General features: G+C 36.0%; 1 protein-coding gene across 3 annotated transcripts in view; it reads right to left on the bottom strand.

Moving 5' to 3' along the window:
• The window catches only part of NKAIN3 (sodium/potassium transporting ATPase interacting 3), a 322,807-nt gene that overhangs the window by 64,847 nt on the left and 231,170 nt on the right, over positions 1-26,790 (bottom strand). For all 3 annotated transcript variants that reach the window (XM_088540165.1, XM_088540166.1, XM_088540164.1), the window contains exon 4: positions 8,600-8,797. In XM_088540165.1, the coding sequence (XP_088396291.1) occupies positions 8,600-8,797 (198 nt within the window). The remainder of the gene's footprint in view (positions 1-8,599; positions 8,798-26,790) is intronic.

Genomic DNA, 26,790 nt, shown 5'->3' with positions numbered 1-26,790 from the left:
TCTGGATTAAAAAACAGAAAATCATCCTCTTTCTGCATTTGAATCAATCGAGCCTTAGCTCATGAACACCGAACCTATGGGAGGAGCTCCATTCCCGTGCACAGTTTACCCAAACAGCGCAATCCCAAAGCATGTGCTGGAGCTTAATCCCACCTTCCAAAGAAACTATGGTTCACTGGCTGCCACAGAAGCTCCTGAAAAAATCTAGCACTGTCTTGAGAGACAGGAAGATAAATTTCCTTCGGAGCACTGTGTCCTGGTTTAGACAAGAATTTCGAGGAGATTTGGTTTCTTGGAAGCCCATCAAGCTGGTCACACAGCTTCAGACACTCTAGTCAATAGAATTTATAAAAATCTAAAGGAAATATTGCCTTGATTCATCTAAATGAAAAGAATTGCATTTCCACTTTGTTGCAGAACAGAACAATACTTTCCCGTATAATTTCCAAATTCCTAGTGAAATATAAATTGTGAATAGTGAAATATTCTGCTCCTATCTAAAGAAAATATATAGAAATACAGGTTTTCTTCAAGTTTTCTTCAACGGCCTCTCCCGTTAGTCTGCAGGAGATGCTGTCATATGTCTGAATTAGCAGACCAGACTACCAGTATTAAAAACTTTGTGTTTATTTGGCCACTGGAGTTCCCAGTTCAGCATGTTAACTTCAAACTCCTTGGAAATGGTTCTGAATTAAAATGCTTGACTGAGAGAGAGTTACAGTAACTAAGATGCAGACACAAAGTCCATTACATTGATTCCATTATAGGGAAAGTAACTTATGATGAAAGTTGAAGGAATAAAGATTGATATTTCCCAAATATTCTATATTTTTCCAATGTTTCTGTACCATTTCTATTGAAATATTTATGAGCTTAAAAAATCAAATCAGCAATGAACTATTTTTTACTGAAAATATTTTTCATGTAAATGAAAATATTCTATAACATTTGCATAACAATTTCATTAAAATTGGCTTTAAAATTTTGGAAAGAAGCCACAATAAATTTCATGTAAAATAGAAAACAGATCCCTATTGCTAAATGTCTAGAAGAAATTAGTTCTCACATTGACAGCTGACAAGGTGATGCCACTACTACATTGGTAGTACTTAAATCACTGTCCCCTATCCCCTCATCTTTAGCCAGCTCTGCTATAGGAGTTACCTAACTCTTTTTCACAAAGTCATGTCATAATAGTTACTGAGCAAAGAAGGATGTAAATAACTACATGTATTAGTGTTTTCAGTTTCTTTTCAATGAGATGCTTGAAAAAGCAAGATCATCCAGCATAGGGCAACCCAGATAGAAAAAAAAAAATGTGCAGAATTTTCTTGATTCAGTTTCATGCAGTTGTTTTGTTCACCCTGGCAGGTACTTAGACAAACATATTTTCTCCTACTTGTGTACTACTATGCAGAATGGGTCCTAACTAACCATAATACTAAAGGAAAAGGTCATTTATAGAATGCAGGTGCAGAGACAGTCTCTTTCACACTAATTTTGCTCATGGGAAGATTTGGTTTTTAAAAAGTGGCATAGGTGAAATGGGCTGATCTAATTCTAGAAGCACTGAAGGTATTGCACAAGGCACAGAGTCCCATAAAATTACAACAAGAAAAGTATTATATATCATTGGAGGTAACCTCAAAATCTGCAGGGTGGCACAAGGCATCTTATCTGCAGTCTGTCCCACAGACCTATAGCTCTTCTGTAAAACTGCTCATGTTGAAAAAGGTTTTGTGGTCTTGTTAGTAATGTGCTAAGCATGCTAGACTTACTAAAGAATCTTTGAGAAACCAACAATCTACCTGAATCAACTACTCACACAGCTAAAAGACAGTGAAGCCTCTACCTTTTCTGGCTACTAGTATTAGATACAGGCACTCCTTTCAAACACTCTTTTGGAATAATGCTGAATTTCAGCTCTGTAGACACCATGAAATTACTTTGCTTCCTTTGTTTTGTTATCAAAAAGTGACATGGTTACTGTTTCATGGACACCAAAAGTTGCAAGCAAAAATTCAAGAAGAGATGCAAAACTGAAGGCGTTGAATATTTTACCCACGTATCATTCCTGTAGCCCTTAACATTAAATTACCTCATATTTTGCTGTCACATGCTGATGTTGATTGGCTTTCTAAATCAATCACAAGTCACCGGGGAAAAAGTAAAGAGAGCAAGGAACCTAGCTGAGCCCCCGTGCCAGCCCCTACAGGGATTTTCTTTGCAGAGCAGTGTACATGATGTGCTTCCTAGCATGCTTCTCTGTCCAATTATAAAAATAGCAGGGCTGTAACTAATGGAAAAAAAAAAGACTCTGCTGCAGTGCCCTGGAGGAACCACATTATATATTGATATCATTAGCCTTTTTGTTACATCTAAATGAATAAGAACTGAACTGCAGCTCTGGCTGCCTAAAGGGAGGTGCAAAAGCTGCTTTACAGCCTTTTTCAGAACACCTCTGGAGCTTTTAAGATGGCATAGAGAAGTTTTTTTAATATTGGGAACATATGAGGAGCCATCCAAATTACTCTAAAAAGATTCTGACTTACAGCTTAGTTGTAAAAGCTTGGTCAATGATCTGAACTTCACTAAGTCATTTCAGCATTGGCCTAATAACGTTTACTTTCCTGCTCTTAATCTCTCAATAGTCACAAAGCTTCCCTTGATTAATTACTTACATGAGACTCATAGCCTCCATTTTAATGTCTGTTATGCTAAATATGGTTGCTAATTACATTCTGTTTTTTTTTCTCTGATGAAAAAAAAGAATATAACTCTGCCAAATGTCATAATTCATTTTAGTATTAAATAATCAACATTTGGCAGATTCTTTGAAAACAGCAGGGCAGAAATAATTCACGAAGTGAGGCAACTGCATGGGGTCAATATGAGACACTGACTGGTACCAGATTTCCAGAAATAATGTAATCAGATCACATTATTTTTCATTTTCTTATGGAAGTGATGCACTATGTTCTGTGAAGAATAATATACATTTAGGACATCAGGGAATAGTGAGGGAAAAAAAGAAAAGAAAGGAATTGCACAAAACGAAGTAAAAGGAAGTAACTCTTTTTATGGAAGGGGTGATTGCTTTAGTGTGAATTGTCATAATAACAATGAAATTTCAAAATATTTGAAATCATCCCATCTGGTTAATTAAAACAGGAAAAATTTGCAAGTGTAAGGATGTCTAGGAATATTGAGGGTCAGATTTTTAAAAATGTTCACTATCAACTTCCATCAGTATTTAAGAAGGTTTTGAGCAGGTAAGCACTAATTTTACAAAAAAAAATGTAACTGTTAGAAATATATATGTATATTTATCATAACATATAAGGGTTGCAATGGGAGACATCACAAAACACTTATACACTGTATTGAAAGCTATTTTAGAAGACAGCATATTGAAAAAGAAAATTCACAATATTTACAAATTCAGGAATTGAAACATGCATCAACAACACAAATTTTCAGGACAGGTATTTTAATGGAAACATTTTCTCTTATTGTCTAGTTAAAATCCTGGAAGACAGTGATCAATTCTATGTGATTTTGTCACCTCTTGCACGCAATGCCATAGTTAAATATACACAGATATGGGTTCCTCAACCTCCCACTGTCACACAGTGATGCAGGCTGTCTTGATGCTGTCATCCCCTTGCACATGCAGATGTGTCTCTGTCCCAGACTCGACACAGGCTCCAGCTCTCTGCCTTCTCCAACACATATGGACTAAAGACTGTTTTCCTTATCTTCAGACTGCTAAGTGGTTCTGGCCTCAAAGGTCCCTGGAGCACCAGAGAAGCTGTTTCACACCAAAGCTGTGGTCAACAGCCCTGCTACTTTTGACACTGACTTTACTTCAGCAGTTGAGCTTGTTTGCATAGGAGACAAACCTTTCTTAGGGGCCTGAATGAGAGCAAACATAAATGAAATGAATTCCCATTGTAAACAAAGAACAACACAAGCCTTGCAGATTTTTACTGAAAGTTCAAGGTGTTTTTAGCATTGCTTTCTGCCTATACATTGTGTTCAACACAGAACAACACCCAGAAATGGTACAGAAACTACAGTCCTTAAGCCTCAGTCCCACACAAGAGCTCTCCTTCAGGGCACAAGATGGTTGAGCAAATGGCACATCACAGATGTGCGTGGCCTAATGCACAGCTGGAGCGGCTCACACCTTCTAGGGCTGAGGATGGCAGAAGAGTTTTAGAGAACAGGATGCCCTTGAATTAATATCATTTATAAAATTAGCTAACCACAAAAAGGGCTAATAACAACAGTAAGAATTCATGAGATCAGTTCAATAGTGATTGCCTGATACTTCAATACTGATTGCCACTGGAACCACTGGGTGTCATGTGAAAACGTACCTTTAACATGCTCAGCAGGCAACTAGTCTCTCTGGCAGAAATTTAGAACATAATTTTGGTATGACTCACTAACTTCTACATCCTTCTAGCTAAATAGGCCATCTAACATTTCTTGCCAGCTCCTGCCAAGTCTCACTCAGAGAAACAAATTGCAGCTGGACGTCAGTCTGCTATGACTGAATCACTACCACATGCCCCTGCGTGAGCCAAGCGCCGGGACACAGTTACCCGTGCAAGGATGCGGGTCAGGATTTGGCCTTTTCCAGCTAGAATCCCTCCTGCCACTCTGAGCAATTTCTAGGCAAAGCTTCAGCTGTCAGAGCAATCCAGATTCCCGCTAAGTGGTTTGAATGAAGGCACCTGAATTTGGAGCTAAGATCACTAGCATAGATGTGAACTGTACTTGGCTAGTTGGCCATAGCTCTCCATTTCCTGAGTATACTTACTGTACTTGTATAGCTTTAGGCTTCCTGTCTTTCAGAAAAGTCTTTCAGTTCACAGAGACTACAGTATTTGGCTGACAGGAGTGCTTTTTATTATACTCAGGACACCACAACTTCATGATATACTATGTTATAGGAAGTATATTTTTCTGGTTATGTTTCATGCTAGGTAGTGTTAATGACAGGTTATAATATGTTGTCCCTGGATTTACCTTAGGCAGGTGTGTTCACTGCTTTTTATTTCCACTATGGAAAATATTTAATGCTTTTATCTCCCTATATTACATCTGGCTGATTTTACTCTAGAACAGTGAGAATCAGGTACCTCTAGTTTTTTTGTGAGCATTTCCCACATGTAGGACTGGCCCTCACCTAGAAGCTGTAGGAACTGACACTGTGAGAGACACTGTATTGATCTTTGCTAAGCAGACATGTTCTTTCCTTCAGTATATTCTGTATTTGGCCTGCATCGATAAGCCAAACAGCCTGAATGCTTTAACAGCTTTAGGTGTTTTTCAGGCTTCCCTGAAAATACACACACTTTTGTGATGTTTTAATAGAACTGTATATGAATTTTAGGCTTTGCTGTGATGAGCAATTTGACAAGACCTTGGTGAGATGTTAAGCTCACTCTGTTCAATGTGCTGTTGTGAAGGCATCAGCTCCCGTACCCAGAAGCAGTCTAGTTGTGTCACTGTGTCACTCGGACAGAATTAATCGATTTTGCTTTTTTACCACTGATGAAGTTGTACTGCTTCTAATTACTGGGCTATAACTCAGTGAGCCTTAGTTTGGAGATCACTGCTGCAATGCAGCTTTGGGCACACTTTCTGTGATATTAGGCTTGAGGTCTAATCCAGTCTATTAAAGCCAGTGCCCGCCTTTTATTTAATATTATGCATAATCAGTTTTCAAATGCAAAAAAAAAAGGGTTGTATTAAGGAACTATAAGTTAAAAGTTGCTAAGCTGTCATCAATTTGACTACAGTATTCATTTGTTCTTGAAAATCTGGATTTTAGCAAAGATGACATATCTTGCATTTTAAAATTAAAGGTGCTGTGCAAAAAGGATTTATTCATCAAAGGAATAGGTACTGCATATTTTAATCTTTCAATTTAATTATATTTATTTTTACTATGAATTGCATCCCACTCCATCATATTTCTCAGAGCTTTCCTCAGACTAAAGAATACTTAACAACTTCAACACCCATTCACTTCAATAGCCTCCTCAAATCAGGACCAGATACACAGGTATTATTTCACTTGCAAAAAATACTGTTCTTGGAGGCAGCTAAAGTGCAAAGACAGGAAGAGAGTTAGTGTGTTAGAGTTAAATAAGTGGTTATCTAGCCTAATCCCTGAAGCAGAGTCTAAAGCAGTCACAGCTGCAACATTCTGTGCATATAAAGTTTTTTATATATGCTAAAAAAATCAATAAAAAGTCACCTTTTGAAACCAGAGATCTGCTGCTCATGAATTACATACCTGGTCAGGTATCTAATATTTACCCCTGGAGGGATTTCTTTCTACAGAGAGGCTCTAACTTCCTATCAAGTGAAAATGTTCACCTTCCTAGTAATTTGGACAGGAGTTAGCATGATAAAATGATTTGTTATGCCAATAAAGTTTTTGTTACACTGTAAAATGGTTTGTTACGCTACTATTGCTACATAAAAATGTTATGAAAATTAAGGAGATTATAAGCTCCAGAAAGCAATAGTCTGCTTTTAAGACTTCCTACTAGGAAAAAGAAAGAAAGATCTTCCAAGCTACACAGCCAGCCACCCACCAATTTTTTAGCATTTTAAAAAGGCCACCTAAATGACCTTTCAGCTAACAATTGAAATTGGTATCCCAATTAGGAAAGCAGTTATGAGTCTGAAATGAATGGAAACTCACTCAGGTCAACACTATGCAGAAAATAGGAGGAAAGCTGCAACAGCTCTCAATAGCTAGGTGCTGATTTCTGACCTACAGGACAGTAAATCAAGCAAGACTAGACTACAGATGGAAACTACAGAATATTTTTGTGGTGGGCTGATCATAGATGGAATCATAAGATAATAGGATGGAAGGAAAAACTTACTTTGCATATGGGATTTTAATTTCAATATGTGTATATCATTCAAAAGCAATTTGTGAAACAGTTTAGTTCACAGTCAAGCCTTATGAGTTTCTGGAATATTTTAAACAGACAATGAATTGTATCCACAAATTATTCATGATTGCTCCAAGCAATCATTTACTCTGCAAGAATGGGAAAATCTGTGATATCCCATGCTTTACATAGCACCATGTAAATTCTTGCACCATTTTCATATTTTACTATATTGTGATTATGTGATTATATGTGATAAGATTATGTGATTACTATATGTGATTATGTTTGTAAATACCTTTTTTCTCCTATTATTGATATTACTGTTTGTTCCAGTTTGGTAAATTTTGACCAGAACTTGACAGCATAAAAAAAGAACAAAATACTTCCTGATTTCAACAGCTGCTATCTTTCCACAGAGCTGTGAATTAGTTTTAAAGTTTTAATATGGATATTGACATACACATGTTTGGGCCCCTAGAAAAGTGATTTTGTCTTCACTGGAAAAAGTCCTCATTCAAAGTCTTTCCTTAAACAAATGCACTAATTCATGCCTGGACTTACAAGGGGAACTAATCACTGTTAGTGGTTCACTAACTACTGCTGTGAGCGTTGAGTACATGGGTTATACTCCATTTCCAGTTAAAAGCAGTGGTAAGGGAAAAGCTTGGAGCTTCTTTCTTACAGAAGGTATTTGCAGAAAACTTATCTTGAACTTTTATTCTACTTCATTCTAGACAGTTGGGCAGGATGAGAAGCGTAACCCTATGTGCACTCCTATCTGCATCCAGCTGTGGTGGGCCAGTGCCTATGTACCACACGCAGCTATGCAGGGAAGGAAACACAAGAGAGCTGCTGCTCCTAGAGGAACATATGGCACCAAATCTAATGAACCCTTCGATCACAAGGAGGAGAAGCCATTAGAGCCATGGAAAGACTCTGTCCAAGAGTTGCTGCTCCCAAATGACATCCAGTCTCTGGTTCTTCCCTACCTTGCCCACAGGCATGTCGATGTCCAGCAGCTGAAAAGCCATGTACTGGACAGCAGTTTTATAATGTTTCAAAAATTACAAGTTTTATGACTTGTAATACATATAATTTAAACCTATAAAAATGGCTCACTAAGGTAGCATGTTCTGATGCCCCAGAATCTCAGGAAGGAATAGATAACCCTGTTAAATATAAATGAGTATTCGAATTCCTATTATTCCCCTGTCCTTTTTCAGGTGTGGCATTCATATCTCACTTCAGAAGCAACTTAGCTGGGTTACTTAGCTGTAAAACAGATTTATATTCAGGGTTGAATAAACGTTGTTGATGGCTGTGAACTTTGGAAACTTTAGGCAAATTACTTTCAACGAAGTCTGCTGTCCTTTCAGTACATACTTTAATGAATGAGATTCAAGAATTTGTGTTAGCATTCACCTGTCCCAGCAAGGACCAGCATGGGACCCAGATTCTTTGGTTGCCCCTATAAAACTTTACAGGAGAGAGGCAAAAAGAAGAATAGAGTACCTTTTAATATTACAAATACCATTCCCTAATTCAAAAAACACAGTACTATTCAAAATGGGTATTTAAATCATCCTGTCAGGAAAGAGAAAGACAACAGCAGAGTAAGAAAGGACTGTAAGGAGTAAGGAATCTGAGCACAATGCAAAATTGGGACTTACAGAGAGCAGTATTTGGATGGCACTGTGAATGACCTCTAGGTACTGAAAATCGATTATGCAGCCTGTCACGGAGACGTAGGAGTAATCCTCTAGGATGCCAGGAGCGGAAGGACGCACCACCCTTCGGACGCAGCCAGGCCCATGTTCCCGCCACCAGGACCGGTGCATGGAGATGTTAAAGGTCATGAGATCTGTTTCCTAGGAGGCAGGGAGAAAGAAAAGAAGAATTCTGCATCATGTAAGGCAAAGAAAGGGAAAGGGATAGGTTTAACTATTAAAAGGAAACAAACTAAATAACTCTTCCCATCTCCTGCTCCCCCATCACTCTCCCAGTATTTTTAATGTGAAACCAGACCATTCTAAAGGAAATTGCAAACATTTATCATTTCTTCTGCGATTGTGCATAGGAGCTTCCCTCACGTAGAAGGTCCAGCCTACTAGGTACTCTGCAAAGCTACGGCATGTGCCCCTACAGACTTTCAGCCTGAATTGCTACTCGATTAAAATATGACGACAGGCTTGAGTTTTTGAAGAGACAACAGAGTTTTATCCCATGATACCGGACACAACCTAAAACAAACCTGAACAATATTTATTTAAGGCAATAACTATAGAGGACTAACCTATAACATAATCTATAAGGCAATCTATAAAGAGTAATCTTGGAGGTTGCCTGCCTTCATATACTGTGCTCTGCTTTCTCCTCTCCCCTTCTGTGGACTGATTTTGGTTACATAAGCAATAACTTCTTCACTCAGATCACTCACTGGAGATGAATGTAATTCATTCAAATGAATCTTTCAAATAATTTCAGCTTAGTTTTTCAAGTTTCTAAATGTCAACAAACTCTGAGATAGTTCTAATCATATGCACAAAATTGTCTGTCCTATGACAACAAAATACCACCACTTTGTACACGTGCCAATTTTGTGTGTTGCAACTTTTGTACCTCATAATTTCTCCATACCCAAAATATAAACTTATTGGATCATTATTTAAAGTTGATTTGATTATTTAAAGTTGATTTAAAGTTGATGAGGCATTTTCTGCCTCATCTTTTGCCATTAAGCATCATTCTTTAATGTTGGATTAGAAAATTTTCAGATGCAGTGTGAAAATGCCTTACGAAATCGGAACTCAAGAGACAATTCAATTTAATTAAAATGTAATTATAAATAAAAAGCAGAGGAAATATCCAAAGCTTTCTCAGTATGTGAGTGCTCTCAAGTGCTTTTAACAATTGCAAATGGTAAGAAAATATCATTTGTCATGCAGTGCACACACACTCACTCATATCTTTTTCAGAAAGCAGGAGTGGAGTAGGCGTATTAATTTACTATTAGCTTGTGTTTGTTATGGCTTGTGTTTATACCAAATGTTGCAAGCCAGTATTTGTCTTCACAACTGCAGGAATAAAATAAGGGTGTCTATAAGTTTATAGAAGTCCCTTTGCATTTGCTGGCTATTAGCAGGGTTTGTTTATGAAGAAAATACTGAACTGGAGACATCCATAAATTTTTTTTTTTCATACTTCATATGCCAATGATGCAGTGAAAGAAGAACCAGAAATATAGGATGCTTTTTTGCTTGATTCAACAACAAAAGATTTGGCACAACACTTGTGTTTTTATTATTACTATTCAGGAAAGATGGACAAAGCCTATGAGAAGAACTTTTCATAATTGCTCTTCACCCTGTGTATTGTGTCCCAAGCCCTAAAAGCAGGTGAAAGAGGATAATGATGGCTCAGCAAAGATCAGCTTTCTAAGTACAAACAGAACCACCTGGCCCATTAGCACAACCTCTAAAACACTGCTTCACAAAATGGCACTGGTAAGCTGTTTGAGCTGATAAACGGTAAGCTGCCAATCAATAAAAGAAAGAGTGAAAAAAATCAATCCTGCAGCCAAAGCATGCTAATTTCTTGCAGATTCTTAATCCATAAAGTAAGACAGGTAAACCAGGCTTAAAAAAAAATCAGCCTGTATCTTACTGTCACTTACAGAAATATAAAAAATTCAAAAATTGATTGTTTCGTTGTGTAAGTTCTACGTATCAGTGTAATTCTTAGGGAGAGAGGTTTGGAAAGATGAGTGGAAAAGATGCTGCCCAGGTGGTTTATTCTTAATCTCTCGAAGTTAAAGAGTTATTTCGGAAACTACAGGCAGGTTCTTGAAATCTTTCAATAGATAATGCATACTATTTTCCAGACTTGCAAGCAATTGTTAAGCAAATCCTTGTAAAATGCTTGAGCTTCTGCAGGTGATATAATATCAAGTGTTTTTTTTTTTTCTTGTAGAAGAATACTTCTGTTTTGTAGTGAGTGAGCACTCCCTATGTGAATGCTTTATGTACTACAGCCATTAGGCAGCCCCTTTGATGAAGCCACAGTTTAACAACTGAGATTTCAATCATTGATTGAAAATTGCTGTCTTTCTGAGCCACACATTCCTAATGCACAACTTGACCTTAATTCACCTTTATTAACTTGTTAGATATATACCATAAACTAAGAGAAGGCAGAACATGGATAATAGTACTTCCAGGAAAATCTTAGTAATTTCTCGTCATACTCCTCTTTGCAGTCATTATTATTGCCATATGCTAGTGGTAAGAAATTTTTCCCTTAACTCAGGATCAGCAGAATATCCCTACCTCTACTGCTGGGACATCCCAGTTAACTTTATACTTTGTGTTTTTTTAAGCTGTTAAACTGTGTTTTGGATTTGTATTGGCTGTCATCCCAAGGATTAATTTTGATTATTATTGAAAATCAATGCAATAGCAGATGCTTTTCTTTTAGGTGGAATATAATCCCTTAATGTCTCAGAATACTTTTTTTAAAAATGTTTGGATAATAGATTTAATTTCATTGTGTCTATGAAGTTCTACATGCATTTTTAAGTGCATATTTCCTATTTTTAAGTGGTGATTCTAGATTAATGTTAACAGATAATAATGTAATATGGTTTAGCTCAAAGGTCAACAGTAATAATACTTATTATGGTCCTTGCATTTATTTGTGCATAATTTATGTATACACATTTTGCTTATACAAAAAAATCAAGTATGTATGATTAAAATAATCAGAGGTCAAGAGAAAGAGATATAAAAACTCTACAAAAATATATAGTTGTATAATATGCAAATTCTATGCTGTGATGTGATTAGGCATTGCAGACATCTTCACTGCATGCTTTTGCTTTATTACATGCTATTTTAGACTTCTTTCATTTCTTGTTAATAGCTGAAAATATGCTCTTGGGAAAACTGTAACAAAGACATTAGCACATTGATTTGGATGGAGGAGAAGCAATTCTTCCTACAGAAAACAGCAGGCAACACTTGAAATTTTACAGAATGATGCAAGAGCAGGGACCTGGCAAAGTAATTCAGTAGACATCTTGTCTTTCAGTAGACATCTTATTTTTTGCTTGTACTATACCTAGTCCTTCCTGCTGATTTTTCTCTTTTGTTGATACACATGGTAACACTTTTAATAAATTAACATTAATTAGGCTGAAGCAATAAATGTTCCTGTCATATTTTCTAAAAGGAAAAAAGATGCTCTGGTTTTGACTTACTATCCAGCTTCTGTTCTTACCAGAGAGGACAAAAAGCTTTTGATTCAAACACCTGATCAATAAGTAATAAAATATAATACTCATAATTCTAAGTGAACACATTTCCTTGTTATGCCCTGCACTCAGTTAAGTGTGTAGTTATGAGGCAATGTTGTTCGACAGGAGCACACACGTTTTCTAGCATCTAATTTCAAGGAGTCATTAATCCTCATTAGAAGCAAATGAGGCCTCGCATTGTTAATGAAGTCTGCTGTAATCATAGCGTTCACCTGGAGGATGAGCATCAGCTCTAAGTTGAGGTGCCCCGGTTAGCAGCATAACCTTAGTTTTCCACTTGGTTTCCTCTTGAAACCACAGGTTTGATCCCAGCTCACTCTGGGTTTGCCCATTCACCCTCTGTTTCTCCTCACTACTGCTGAACAGTGTGATTAGGAAGCCCAGGGCAGATAATGCTAAAAATGTCACTTAGAAAATATGGAAAACTTCTGCCACTAGCATCCACATTGTCTTTCTGTGCATTATATTTTTGATTACTGTTTTTGAAGATTGACTTAGTCTTTTATGTTTATTTTTAATCTAAACTTTTATTTCCTTATTACACAGATAGTTTTTACTGGCTTGTGAGCTAGAGATAGAATATATGGTTTTCGTTATTGCAATGAAATAATGAACCATATGCAGCCTTAGGTCAAATTTTCTAGGTTGAGGTGGCTGCTGAAAATATAACAGACTCAATATCTTAATCTCACCTTTCAGCTCCAAACTGAGGACTTCATCCTGAACGCTCTGGCTAGGACCCTCTTAAATGAAGGACCCTCTTAAATTCAAACACTTTGGTACCCTACCGAGACTATTCAACTATTTGAACTGATTCACAGATTGAACACAGAAAGTTCAGCAATTTGTGGGATCTATTTAGCCTCCCTTTCACATTTAATAATTCATAATAATGCCATGTGGCTGCATCAGAAACCACGTCACAACACAGCTGAGCATTCGCTAAGGATTGGGCATTAGTTTAGTCTGGTTTAGTGTACTGTGCCACAATTAAGAAATCAATTGTTTTTTCTTTTGAGGGCCAAGTGAATCTTAAACACTTAAGAAAGAAAACTTTCTGAAGAAGTAGGCCAAACTACCATTTCAGAGGTCTGACACAGTCACACAGACCTACAGTTTGGTCTTGTAAGCATCAGATCTTCTAGGCTACTAGGTAGAATAAAGATGCACACAGAGCACTCGGAGTTTCAGAAACATCTTTTCTTATATTCTTTAGTACTCCTACTGAGAAAATCTTTTAAGAAGATTTGTTTTGATTCACTGTATCAAACAATTAATTAATGTTCGCAGTTTTAATTAAAAGTCACAGTTTCAAGATTTTCAGAGCACTCACCCTGCAAGGTAAACCCAGCACCATGGGCTGAGAGTGGCAAAGAGCAGTAAGGAGAGAAAGTTGCTTTTGTAGGGTGGATCAGAGGTTCGTAGTTCTCACTCACTAAAATCAGAGGTTCATGGAATGAGCAAACTCTGACACCAGACTAGGGCTAAAGTAAAGGTTTTTCACATCAAGTATAACCACTGTTAATAAGTTACACAGATTTAATTTTTTTTTAATCAATCTCAGGTAAAAAATTATACTTCTTACACTTTTTCACTCATTAACTATATGCCCAAAGGAGAAGGAGTAGGCAAGGGGGAAGGCCAAAGAAGTTAAGCAATATTATGCTTTCATTCTGCTATTCCTTGGGCTAGAAACAGTGTTTCATTTTGCTTATTTAAAAGTAAGCAAAAGACTTTTAGAGACTTATTTGAAAAGCAGGAACATGATCTACGAAAATGATAAAAATGAGTGTATTGTGTTGTTTTATTTGCCACATTCTCAGGAATCTGTTTCCTGTCTAGCAAAAAAAAAACAAAAAACAATTTAAAAATTGGATTTTACCAAACTTGATAGCCAAGGAGAATGTCTTTATAAAGGAAAAAGACAACTTAACAAGAAAAGCCAATTGTTCTCTCTTTTTCATGTGCTATTAGTGCTAGTTGCAAGGGCAAGTAACAGTGCCTTGTTTTTTGAAGGGGCTTTTTTTGCCCTTTTAAGATGAGTTTTGATCTTTGGTAATATTCAGGTACACGCTCAGCTTTATGGCTCATTCCTTTTCTGGTCTACCTTACTCTTTTGTCAATCTCTGTGTCTGATAAACAGCCCAAAGATGCAATACAGTATCAGAGAAATAAGCTCCAAGACAAATGAAAAAAGAGCAGGAGACAGGGTGACTGGATCAATATGAGCCCTACTCATCACTTGTCATCTGAAGCTCAAAATGAGCACGCAGAAGTCACGGCAGACTGGGAAAGCTGCTGTGCTCCCGTGGGCTACCCGGCGTGTGATTAAGCTGAGCACTTACTCTGAAAATTGCTCTCACCTATTTCCTCTGATGACTGATGATCCAGACGGCGCTATGAGACAAAACAGCTTTGGAGTGGTGGTAAGCTGCAAGCACGGCTTTCTGTTTCGAGAATTGGAAATAGGAGGAAGGCTTGTGTGAAGCCAAACAGACTGGTGCGTCCCTCAGTCAAGCCGTATCTGATTCTAACCAAAACAGGCACTCAAGAAGAGACTGAAACCTGTAATAATGTAGAATGGGGGGCAGCAGTGGTAGACCTCAGACACAGTGCTGATAAGAAAAGTTCTGAGGGCAGATGGCCAGGAAAAGTAAAAGAAGGCTCAGAAAAGTGTTGGTATACAAAAAATGGGTGATAAAATTGCAATTACTATCCATAAAAAAATTCAGCCCAAATGGTTCATAAAGTTTTGGGCATTTGAAAATAGAGTTGGTAATGCAAAGCAATTCTCAGTCTTGGCAAGAACATTGCAATCCATCTTTCTTTTTGTGTGTGTGTGTGTGTATGTGTGTTTGGTCTTTAAGCAAAATTGCTGAGTTCTCTACGGAGTTATACGTATACATTTCTATTATCATAAAATTTAAATTTGTCACCATCATGCATTCCTTGAAAGATATACTGCCTCAAATTACTATGAAAAAGCTGCTCCAACACTGTTTGGCAATATATTACTTACTGATAACACAGCAGAAAGGATCAGACTCATGTGCCTGAGTGCCTCAGCACAGACTCTAAGCATTTTATGAATGCACTGTTCGGTTAAGGAAGTACATAGGGATTGAAAGGACTCTTGGAATGTTATGGGAATTGGATTTCCCAGCTGAATGCAGACAGGTCTGGTGATAGTTATGCTAAAATTGCTTGCTGTTCTGTAGTTCTCTGTCTTTTGTATCATGGGCATCCCAGTTTGACAAACCCAGCAAAACTGATCCTTTCAATGGGATGGTAGCTACTAGCAAATGTGTGCAAACAGGAGACACACTTTGTGCCAAAACCCATGTAATTCAATATAGCAAACAGATGCAATCTAGCCTCTAGCCAAAACAGGATTCGACTTTGTTATTATCTGAATAACTGTGTTTAGTGCACAAAGTGGTTGTGAAGAAAGACAAAGCACACTGATAAAGGTATGACTAAGAATACAGTGTTGTAGCAATACTACAGTTAATTTTAATAGCCTCCCTAATTTCTGTCGGGTTCTGTGCTATCTGTCTCCTCTCTCTGTTCAATACACTGTAACTTCAACATAGGAGTTGAATAATAAATAGGAAATAAATGCAAGAGAGAGTGGTCTTAATTTTAATGGTCTGCATTGGAATCCTTAAAGTGAAGCCTGAAATGAAAAATCATCATAAAAAGACTTTTGAAAAATCAGCTTGAATGTAAACATTTCTGAGTAGAAAAACAATTTCCTCTTTTGAGACAAACCAGAATGTTCCTACCTGCATCCAGGAACACTTTTGAAGATTAATAGGTCCATTTTAGCAACTGCTGTTGTGTTCTCTGTATAGCTTGCTCGAAGCAATGCAATTGCTCATGATATTGCCAGCTCTTGTTATTTTATGGCAAGTCTGGTTATGTTCAGCATTTATGTTAAATCCTCCATTCGCAAGGACATGAGATTGCATAAGAGGCTTGGCTTGCTATAAGAAAGTGAGTATATGAGGAAAGGCTTCAAAAAACATAAGCCCTACTGCTAAGGCATGTGGAGTTTGTGCTGCAACAGAGATTTTTTGCTGCTTTTCTTAAAGTCTAGCTCCTCAAGGCGGACTGCATCACTCAGATCACCACTATCTAGGACAACATGCACTATCACCCCCCACCTTTGACAACCTTAAAGTTCTTCCACCTTTGCTGTGCAGGAGAGGTACCAACAGTTTTTTATTACTTGATTAAAGAGAATGACTTGAATCGAGTGACTCAAGGACCCAAAACCTTAATATTAAAATGTCATAAGAAACATCCAATTATATGCGTATTTTTATCAAATTACATTGCTTATTGAAACTTTGGTCAGGATGCTGGAATATTTCATCAGAATCCTAATAGCTAAAAAGTTTTTTTTAAAAAAACATTGGTTTTAAGCCATTCCCATAATTCCAAGCAGTCTGAAACATGTTTATCACATGTACTTTTTCCTTCACAGAAGCCTACTTCTATTTTAGAGTGCATTGCAAAGGACAACCAGAAGATATATTAATTCACTGCATATTTTGAGCAGACTTCTACACCATTCATGGAATAAAACTGTCTGCCACTAACAGATGTGAGCGCCTGCATGGCTGAAGGTCTCCTGAAGAGTCAAGATACAAAATGAGATAAGACATAAGCAGCAGTAGCACACTGAACTACAGGGAGCCTATTTTCTTCTTATTATTTAAATGAAGCATAAGATGTAATACTTTTTTCTGTCCTGGGAAGCATATCTGTGAGTGTCCTCATGACACTTTTCTGTTTCTTGTCTGTGATATTAGCCTTTCATATTTTTACTAGGCTCCCAAGTCTTGCCGTGATACTTGCCAGTGACCTTGGCTTTAATACAGCAATCATTTTATCAGAGGCCTCCCTGGCATTCTGCTGGAGCAATGACAATCTCTGAAATGAATTTGATATATATTTTTTTTAAAATCAAAGACAGACTCTATGGGAGCTTTAAGTGAAGAGGATCAAATCTAAAGTCTAAACTCTATTTTTTTTTTGCCAACGGATGAAGTAAAGCACTGAAAATGATTATTGAAACCAGAATCTTCTGCAGAAGAGCTCAGTTAATATGCTTTATGTAATTATTCATTTCAAATTGAGTATAAGGCAGTCCAGATTTTAGGTTTCTTGAAACATTTTATATACTTGTGAAAATACATAAATGTACATTAATATACAAATTTTTATATAATATATTTATATAATATATACACATTTTATATATCTACTATATAAATTTATTTGTATATTTATATTATATATATATATATAAGTGTATATATGTATATTATAAATATATAAATGCTAATATACAAATGTTTACCCTTACCTACCATAAATTAATGACTTACCAATGCCAGAGAAGATCTGACAACTCTGGCAACTGGTCAGAGAAGGCAGCATGAACAACCTCCTTCAACAGTGCCTTGTTTGCTGGCCTCGGACAAAGGATTCCCACGTGCAGCCCAATCCACTTCCAAAGCTCAGAAACTCTCACAGCCGCTCACACAAAAGACAGCTTTTGTTTGTGCTCTCTAGTCATTTTCAAATTTCCAAGAGATTATTTCAGGAAAAACAACCCCTTTTGCTCTGACATATGCCCTCTACAGCAGGTTTATACTCATAAGCACACCTACAAAAGTTCATTTTATGAGATTAATCTGGAAGATCTCATGGTATCCAGTAACTTTTGGGTAATTTTATGATTGTCACACTAAATGATCAGTGAGGTATTTTTAAATTTTTTTTTCATTGCAAAGAAATTTCTCACAAAAGCTCTAATAAAATACAGTATTATATCTTCTTCAGGATTGCATTTTTAATATATTCTGTACAAGAAGGAAATATATAATGCTCTATTATGAAATTCTAATATAGGACGATTACTTAATGGTCCTGTTAACAGATGTTACATAATTCTGGTCACTTTAACAAAGTAATAGAAGTCTAATGAGGCATACACTCTCTAACGTCACAGATTTATCTGTAATGCATTATCAGGCCATTTTTAATATATCCTAGTTTAATAAATGAAAATGAAATGAGACTACTGCAAAGATATAAGAGCATATTGATGTTTGAAATTATAGTTCCATTTCACTGTCAAGCTTGAAATAATATTAACAAAGAAAAGAACCATAACGAGACCCTAAGTAGACAAAGAGGGGAGCTGTGAGTGGCATCATGACCCGAATGTAAAAGGGCAAGTAGTATTAACATTGCTTTGCATGTTTAATGAAAGTAGAAAATCAAGACTATTATGTAAACGGCGTCCTGATAGCTAAGAGAGAAAAAGGAATGAAAAGGAATGTTTAGTTTGTTTGAGAAAGATGACCTTGCCAGGATAAGGTCTGTTGCTGCAAACTGCTAAATACCTGCAAATATCAGTACCCTTTAAAGATCATTCATCTTTATTATAAATAAAAATTATTGTTATTACCACTATCATTTTCTCTTTGTAAGGACTGTTACTTTTATCATGATATTTTAAATCATAGGTATGAAACTGTCAGTGTGACTTCAGAACACAGCTGAAAATCTGAAAAGCCTAAAGAGCTATTGAGCTGCCAAATATGTATACATGTTGCTTAATTTCAACCAGTATCCCATTGACATTAAGATCTACATGCATTTGCTGGATTAAATGTATGGAAAAAGAGAGGAAACAGGGAAGGACAAAGATATGAAAGAGTGAGAAAGATAACATATGAGTATATTCTTACTAGCCTAATTTTTTTGTTTTCTAGAAATAATATAGGATTTATTTTGGCATATCCTAAACAGATTTCTGTGGCACAATGATGCATAAAGAAGAAGATTTCCTTGAACAAGCACATGGCAAATTTTGCTCTGAAATTTAGTTAAGCTCGTCGAAACAGTCCACAGATAACTATAGTGGATGTTAATGTCAGTTAATGTCTGCCTGCTAATTATCAAAGACATGGACACAGTCTGACTTAAGCATATCTGGGGAGAGGGTAGATAGGACAAACCAGGGAAATTCTGAGTTGTTAAGCAGGATGAGAGGAAGTTTCTTCCACCAGCCCAGGCAGGATTCCCCACTTCTTTTGTCTAAGTAACTGAGACTAAAGGATAACTTTGCTTCTTAAAATACTATGGAGAGTTGGCTGGATGAGATGGTTCAGTTTTGCTGGCTGGCTGAGCACAGGATATATTTCCGTGGTCCTCAGAGCAGCATTAACTTAGATGACAACAACGATGATGAAGAAGAACAGGAACTAGCTCTGCCTAGGAAAATGCGTGTTCTACCTCGTTATAGTGCGTTTGGATGTAACCCAATAGCACCAAGGACCAGGAAACATGGTGTGAAATATCACATCAAATGCTGCTCTGGGTTTTTCTAGATAATTCTTATTTCTTTACATATACAGCTTTGCAAATCTTAACATCTTACGTGTTCACTGGGTCAGTTTTAAATCTAAGTCTTCTACTAGCAATACAACTAAAAGCCACTGGAAGTAGAAAGAGACTTTAATCATTTTAATCAACTTTGAACTAGATTCCTTCAAACCTAACTAGAACTTCTATAGGGTAGAGAAGCACATATCTGTTCTTTCTAAGACTGAAGAATTTGAGATGATAGGATGGCTATAGATGGATACCTATAAGGATACATAGGCATGGATACCTTACCTAGGAAAATAGATAGGCCTTCAGTGCTCTCCACTAAAATTTGCTTTCCCATTTGGATTCAAATGATATTTTGCTTACTTGAGATTTTCTTTTAAAACATAATTACTCATGGAAACACTAATCGTACATTCAATGGGACAATCAGGTATATATTTTGCATAGCATGTGTGGATTTAATATGGAGTGGATGTACTAGAGTACTTAATTTTCCAAATTAGAAAATAATGTGAACATCTGCAGTCATCTGAAGTTAGCAATCCCTTTAAAATGAAAATTATATTTTGTTTGTATTTTTTTTTCTATTGTCAGCAGGAAAAGTTAATATTTCGCAGTAAAAACACGGCCCAAATATGGGCTTTAAAATATCCTAATGGAAAAACAAATCTGAAAATTCACATTCTGAATGTTTCATTTAAAATATATGAAGTGGTAAAGAAGTGATTTTCAACTGGAAATATACTTCCTTAGAAGATTTCTGAAACCCAGCAATAAAAAGACATATGTTTCAAAGTTTATCTCTGAATAAAGAATATGGCCTAGTTAGAAACTCATGATAAAGAGGAATTCTAATGAAATATCTGATCTAATTCCATAGCTTTAAACCTTTTCTAGGATACTGTGTAATTTTGCCACTGGTCTGTTTCTTAAATAACAACAGATATATGGCAGTTATTTCACATGACTGTAACATCAAACTCAAATGGATGCGAATCTGACACAAAAGGAAATGCTCAAAATGTTACCTTCAATAATGCCTCTTTGTATAATTTTACTAACTTTGGATGTTCAGTTACAGTTTATTAAAAAGGAAGATCTTACCAAAAAAATGCCCGATTTTCAGGCTGTTCTGAATTTTTACAATCAACTTGTTATACTTTATCAAACCCTTTTATAGAGAGAAATAAATCTAAGTTTTAACTAGTTTTAATAGTTTTATTGGTATAATTCAGAAAAGGTGAGTCTTGTAAAATTATGCTAACTTAGCTATACTATATTTAGAGAGGCAAAATCTGTGGGAGACAGTACAGACTTGAATTCGCCCATCATCTTCCAACAAAGAGTCTCTGTTGGAGATATTGTGGACTGCTGAGTGCTACAAGTTGCTAAAGACAAAGACAACTGTGGAAAAGAAATCCTAATTCAATAATCAAACACATACCTCAGGTTTCCTCTTCAAAAAGATCATAGCTGATTTTATATTTTGTTGGCCTAAACTGAAATAATTCCACTAATTTAAGTTCCCTTTTAAGCACCTTTTATATAAGTATACAGGGCAGCTCTACCTTTCCTTTTCCATAGGAGAATGTGGAACAACAGAAGTCACTGTAAGTCAGAACTGTTTTCAAAGGTCTCCATTAACTTCCTCAGTCAAAAATGCCATAGTCATTTGAAATAATTATTTTTTAAAATGTAGGTGACTATTCTGGATTCAACTTTAGAAAAATATATATGGCTAGAGATGACAGAAGTAGAAGAAAATGTCTGAAGAATGCTATAAATAGTTCTTGGTGTTAATAAGGACTTTTTCACTTAAATAATTTTAAGTCTGTCTCGTCGAAAGGAAGATGTCAAAGGTGCTGTCATGGAACAATACCCCATACGATCCAAAAGAAGGCGTAAGTATCTTCAAATGTATTTTTCAGAGTGGAGAAAATTCTAATAATACTATACAATGAGAGGAAGATATTGGAACTAGTGGTATAAATCAAGGCAACTGTTCATGTTTACATTATGATTCGTGGAGGTATAATAATTTCTTTCTCTTCCTATATTAGTGAATGGCTTCATTAAAATTCACTTCCTATGATTATTGCAAAATATATGTTCCTCAGAATATATGTTAGCCTGATCTGTCAGTGTACATCCATAATACTGTGATAAAATAATAAAGTTATTGTTATTACCTTGATAACGTAATACAAATAGACTTGTCAGCAAAAGCAAATTTCAGTAGCTATGACTAGCTTAGTTGATTACCTCTGTGGAAGATAATTTTATAAGTAGAACAAGCACTTCTCTTACAGAATTTAGACTTAATTCAAGTACAATCCCTCTCACAATATTTTGAATTTTAAGGTATACATCTCAATCACTTGCAAAGTAAGTGATCAAAAAAAGACAGCTTTCCATTAAGAACCTAACTTCTATAAAAACACTCAATTTATATTTTTTTGAAATAAAAATCATAAAAAGACAACATTTATACATGAATCCTCTCTGTAGAATTACTTCTTTGGAATTCTCTTACTAAAGAAAGTAAGAGAAAATCATTGGCTAAAATAAAATAAATTTGTTCTTATTCACTTGAAATGAGCAATCTTTTTGGACATCCTTTAATTTTTAAGAATCGTGCTCAAGTAGATTGTGCTAACCTAGGCCAAAAAGAAAGAAAGAAACAAACAAACAAAAAATCCAGAACAAACAAACAAATGAAAAATCAACCCCTAACTTCCAAACCTCAGACAAAACAAAGAATCAAAAATCTGCATTAACATAGCATGAATAAGTAAGTCACACAGATTGCAATATCCAAAGCCGGGTCACAGACTGGTAGTATTTCACTTGGATTGATATAATTATATTGGCATGATTTCTACCACATCATAAAAACAATTATGATGTTATAAAGGCATTTTAACAGTATATCTTATTGTGGTATAGGATGGAGAATAAACTGTAATAGCATAGGGCACCTTTATAATATAAAGTATAATAATGACCACAGCGGTGACTATATCATTTTAATAATTTAATTAAAGCTAAAATTTCACCATTAACTCCTGTAGTGGTATTGCTGTTTAGCCTCTACTTCCCTTAAACTATAAAATGGCCTATAGAGAAGTAAATTACCCTGCAAATATCATATAAAGGGCCTTAATAAAATTATAGTTGGCAACTGACCATTCCCTGCTGGTGTGACTCGAAGTCCGCAGAAGACTGTTCTCATATATGGCCCTTAAAGGGGGGAGAAAGGGAGAAAGCCTATTTGGCCTGTACCTAATAGTTTCATCAAAGTGGACGGATAAACTATGGCTTTGAGTGTTAATCCTAAATGTTGATAGTGTTTTACCAAGTTTCTGGAAATCCTGAAAAAATGAACACAGTTCATGTAGGCAGCAACTTGTCTCTTGCTGAGTGTGTGTAGCTCAACTGAGTCTTTGCAGTTGAGCTACAGTGAGAAATGTTGGACTTAACAGTCTTCAATGGCCTGTGCTCATAGGTGTTTAATAATCAGATAACTTTTTTAGACTGATGGTGTCTAATTTTAGCTTAGTTTCCTAAAGAAAGGAATGTGTATATATCTGTCTCTCAATCCCCTATGCACATTTTAACACATTTGCAAATGAGGAAAGTTCTCAAGGATATTAACATTCCTAAAGATTTCATTAAAATAAGAAATCAGGAAGAGGAGAAGGACCCTTGGGATTATTGCCTTTTCTGAAATCAGAGAATCCGTAAGGGAGATCAATGTCATAACACAAATAGAAAACAAGGCTTCATTACTTCTGCTGCTCATAGATCTGCCTAATTCCATAGGGTATATTTACTAGTGTTTCAGTCATGCTATGTCTGAATGTTGTTAGCAGTGAAGTTTCTAATTTTTGGAAAATGGCCATCAGAAATTGTCAAGATAAGTTGAGTACCTGCTTATTATCAAAAAAAAAAAAAAAAAAAAGGCCACCAAGAGATGGAGGTTGATTTTTTTCCAGACTGCTCTATTCAGGAAGAAAATGCAAGGGTGCTGGATGTGCAATAGGTGCAATAGGCAAGAGGTACCTAAGAGGAAATAAGGCAGCCATCTTCCATGACACAAGAGGTTTAAAAGACCAGAAATGGATAAAGATTGACTGAAAATCCTGAAAAGTTCTGAAAAAAAATCTGTCCTCTTGGCCAGTCCTGGTTGTAGCAAAAGCAGTAAAAGAGTTTGTTGGTGAGTTTTACTGGCAGAGAAAGATGTTTGAAGACTAGGTTGAAGAAAGCTCCCAAAAAGAACGCAGGAAGGTCTTGGAAAAAAAAGAAAAGGGAGGTTTAAAAGTAAATAGATGGGTAGTTTTTAATTCCCTTATTATTCCCTTAACGGGTGTGGGAGAAACAAGCGTCTACTCTGCAGTTTGGGTGGAAACATGCTTTAAAAAAAAAAAACAGAAGAAAGGTGGTAAATAAGCAACCAGATAGAAACTGGCAATCTAAGGAAGACAGAATAGGAAACTGAGATAAGTAGAGAGCAACCCCTTACAAAACTGAAATAAGGTGGGGAAGAAGTGGGAGGTGAATGGCCCAAGCTTTTCTCCCAAACCAGTAAATCATAATTGTGAACCTAAAGGATATACGACCTAAATTTTAGATGACAAAAATGTTTCATAAATAGAGGAAAAAAAAGAAATATGTAGCTATAATACAAAATCTTACATAGGAGAAAAAAGTCTGAAGAATATTCCACCATATTTTTGGCCTAATGTGACCATGAGGAACTTATGAGCAAGAACAGGAAAACATACAAGAAAATGAAGTCCTAGGGATTTATCTTGTTGAACTTTACATTATAGCAAATGCCCACAATATGAGGTAGGCTAGTGAACTGAAGACAATTCTCAGTTTTACTCTCAGAGCAAAAATTTCCCTCTCACTGTGTAGCTTTTAGTTCCTTTCCTTGCTTCTCTCTCCACAACTTACTCTGAAACTTGTCTCCGTCTTTCAGATCCTATCAGATCTCTAACTCAGCCACCTTGCTGGCTGCAGCTTCTGCCACAGCGATCTTTTGTCCTTTCAATTTTGCCAAAGAATAGATGCTCTTTTTCCTCATATTCTTTATGCCTAAAGAAGCGAATAAGTGACAGTAACTACCATCTACTAAAATTCACAATATTTAAAAAATGCTCTGCCATGAAAAAATCAGGGAAAGTATTTTTATTCCACAAGACAATTGACAAACAAAATACATAATGGAGTGACATAACATGAGGTTATAGCTCTACGGAATAACATCTTTTATAATATATGTGTATGTCCTGGCTCCTTTTGGATGTTGTGAATAGTTATGAGCCCCTTACATCAACAACAAAGAATTAATAGATAAAAGATAATTGATAGATAAAAGATCAATCTTATTTTGAAAGATAAAAGATAATTGGAAATTAATGCTAAACTTCAGGAAAAAAAAAAAAAGGAGATTGACCTTCAGAAAGTTCTCATCTTTCTGACGAAACTCAAGATTCTCCACAAATGAAAATGGGTAATGAAGCACATTGGTGCTAAAGCTAATGCAGCTAAGAGTACTTAACCTACCAAGAACTGGTCATAGAAATGTGGTAGTCAGGGGAGAACATTAGATTCTAGCATGGAAAAGCCCACATTAAAGGAATTAGAAACACCAACAGTTCTGAATACTAGCAGCGTTACTTGAGTAATTAGACTTTCTGCAACAGCAACATTCTAGATATTAATGCCATCATCATTTATAGCCATAGAGTAATTATTAAAGGTTCTAAAACCTCCTGTGACTGAGGTTTATTGTTGCACATTAGACCTACAATGATATAACTACCACCATCATATTTTATAGCATTATCTATTCCCTTGAATATTACCAGGGTTCTGACTGGAAAGATACTGTGGTGATAACATTATCTTGTTAGTACTTAATTCCTGTCATTTTTCATGGTAGTCTTATATACGTTTTCCTATATCTTGTTTTCAATGTATTTGGCATGGATTTCGAGAAGTATCTTCACTAATATTTGTGCTTACAGTTAACTGAAATTATGAAATTGCAAACATTGCAAGTATTTTTTTTTCCTATTTTGATACTTTATTTTATAAACTGCATAGAATAACAAAGCTGGCATTATTCTTCCTCCAGAATGTTGATTAGCTAAACCAAGGTCATTGCAGGACTTCTTATTATGTATTTGTTATGCTCAGTTTTTACCTGCATCCTTGGCTATCTTAGGGGAAAAGTAGCTCTAAGTTACTTTGCTTACTTTGCCTCTGCTAAGTCTTGACTTCAGGTTAAATCAGAGCAGCATTTTTGTTCCTCCATACTGCACCAGCTAAAATGATCCATGTCAATGGGATCCGCTATACATAATGTGTTTCCTCTCAATTATTTTCTTCTGCACACTTGATGTTGCAAACAGGTAATATAGATGTATGATAAGAGTCTCTAACCTTGAAGGAAACCTTCAATTCATCAGAAATATCTAAAAGTGAAACTGCATAGACATCATCTGTAATGACTGGATCACCAGTTGCTACTGGTGATAAACAAAACACTGTGGGCTATGTCATCTTTAATGATTTCCTCCTCAGTTTAGTCATGATTTTTTTTCCCGAAGCATAAGACATTATAAGACAGACTGGTGAAGCAGCAACGGGCAGGCAGAAAACCTCTATACCATCAGCAATCAAATATATTGCTCCTGCTGCTATTTCTGTCCATAGCTGTAATATAGACGTGGTATTGATGACTATGACGTAAATGATACAGTCCCAAAGTTAATGCTTTGGATAATTGCTCTTTAGGACAAATGTCAGACAGTTTTCCATATGTAGGCTTTTATCTCCCACAGAATTTAGTTTTTTTACTATCTGCATTCTTATTATGCATGGATAATAGCCATACAGTGCTAAAAGAATAAATGCTAAAATAAATAGTTGTATGACTTCAAAGAAGTCAGTGTGTTTATTCACACTTCTACCATTCAGTGAAAAGGACATGCATGGAGTACTCTTATTTTTACCAAAAATTCTTCCAGTGTTTTGTCAAAGATGCCCAACAGTAGAATGGGACATTCTACATAGACTGATCATATTGTTAAAGTCGTAAACTACATGAGTTTGAATTCAGCACAG

Source organism: Tinamus guttatus, unplaced genomic scaffold, assembly GCF_059628265.1.
Source record: "Tinamus guttatus ecotype Peru unplaced genomic scaffold, ASM5962826v1 Tinamus_guttatus_pri_ptg000056l, whole genome shotgun sequence".
In the NCBI taxonomy this organism is placed as follows: domain Eukaryota; kingdom Metazoa; phylum Chordata; class Aves; order Tinamiformes; family Tinamidae; genus Tinamus; species Tinamus guttatus.
The sequence above is the reverse complement of the archived record's forward strand: the minus strand, read 5'-3'. Positions and strand labels throughout refer to the sequence as shown.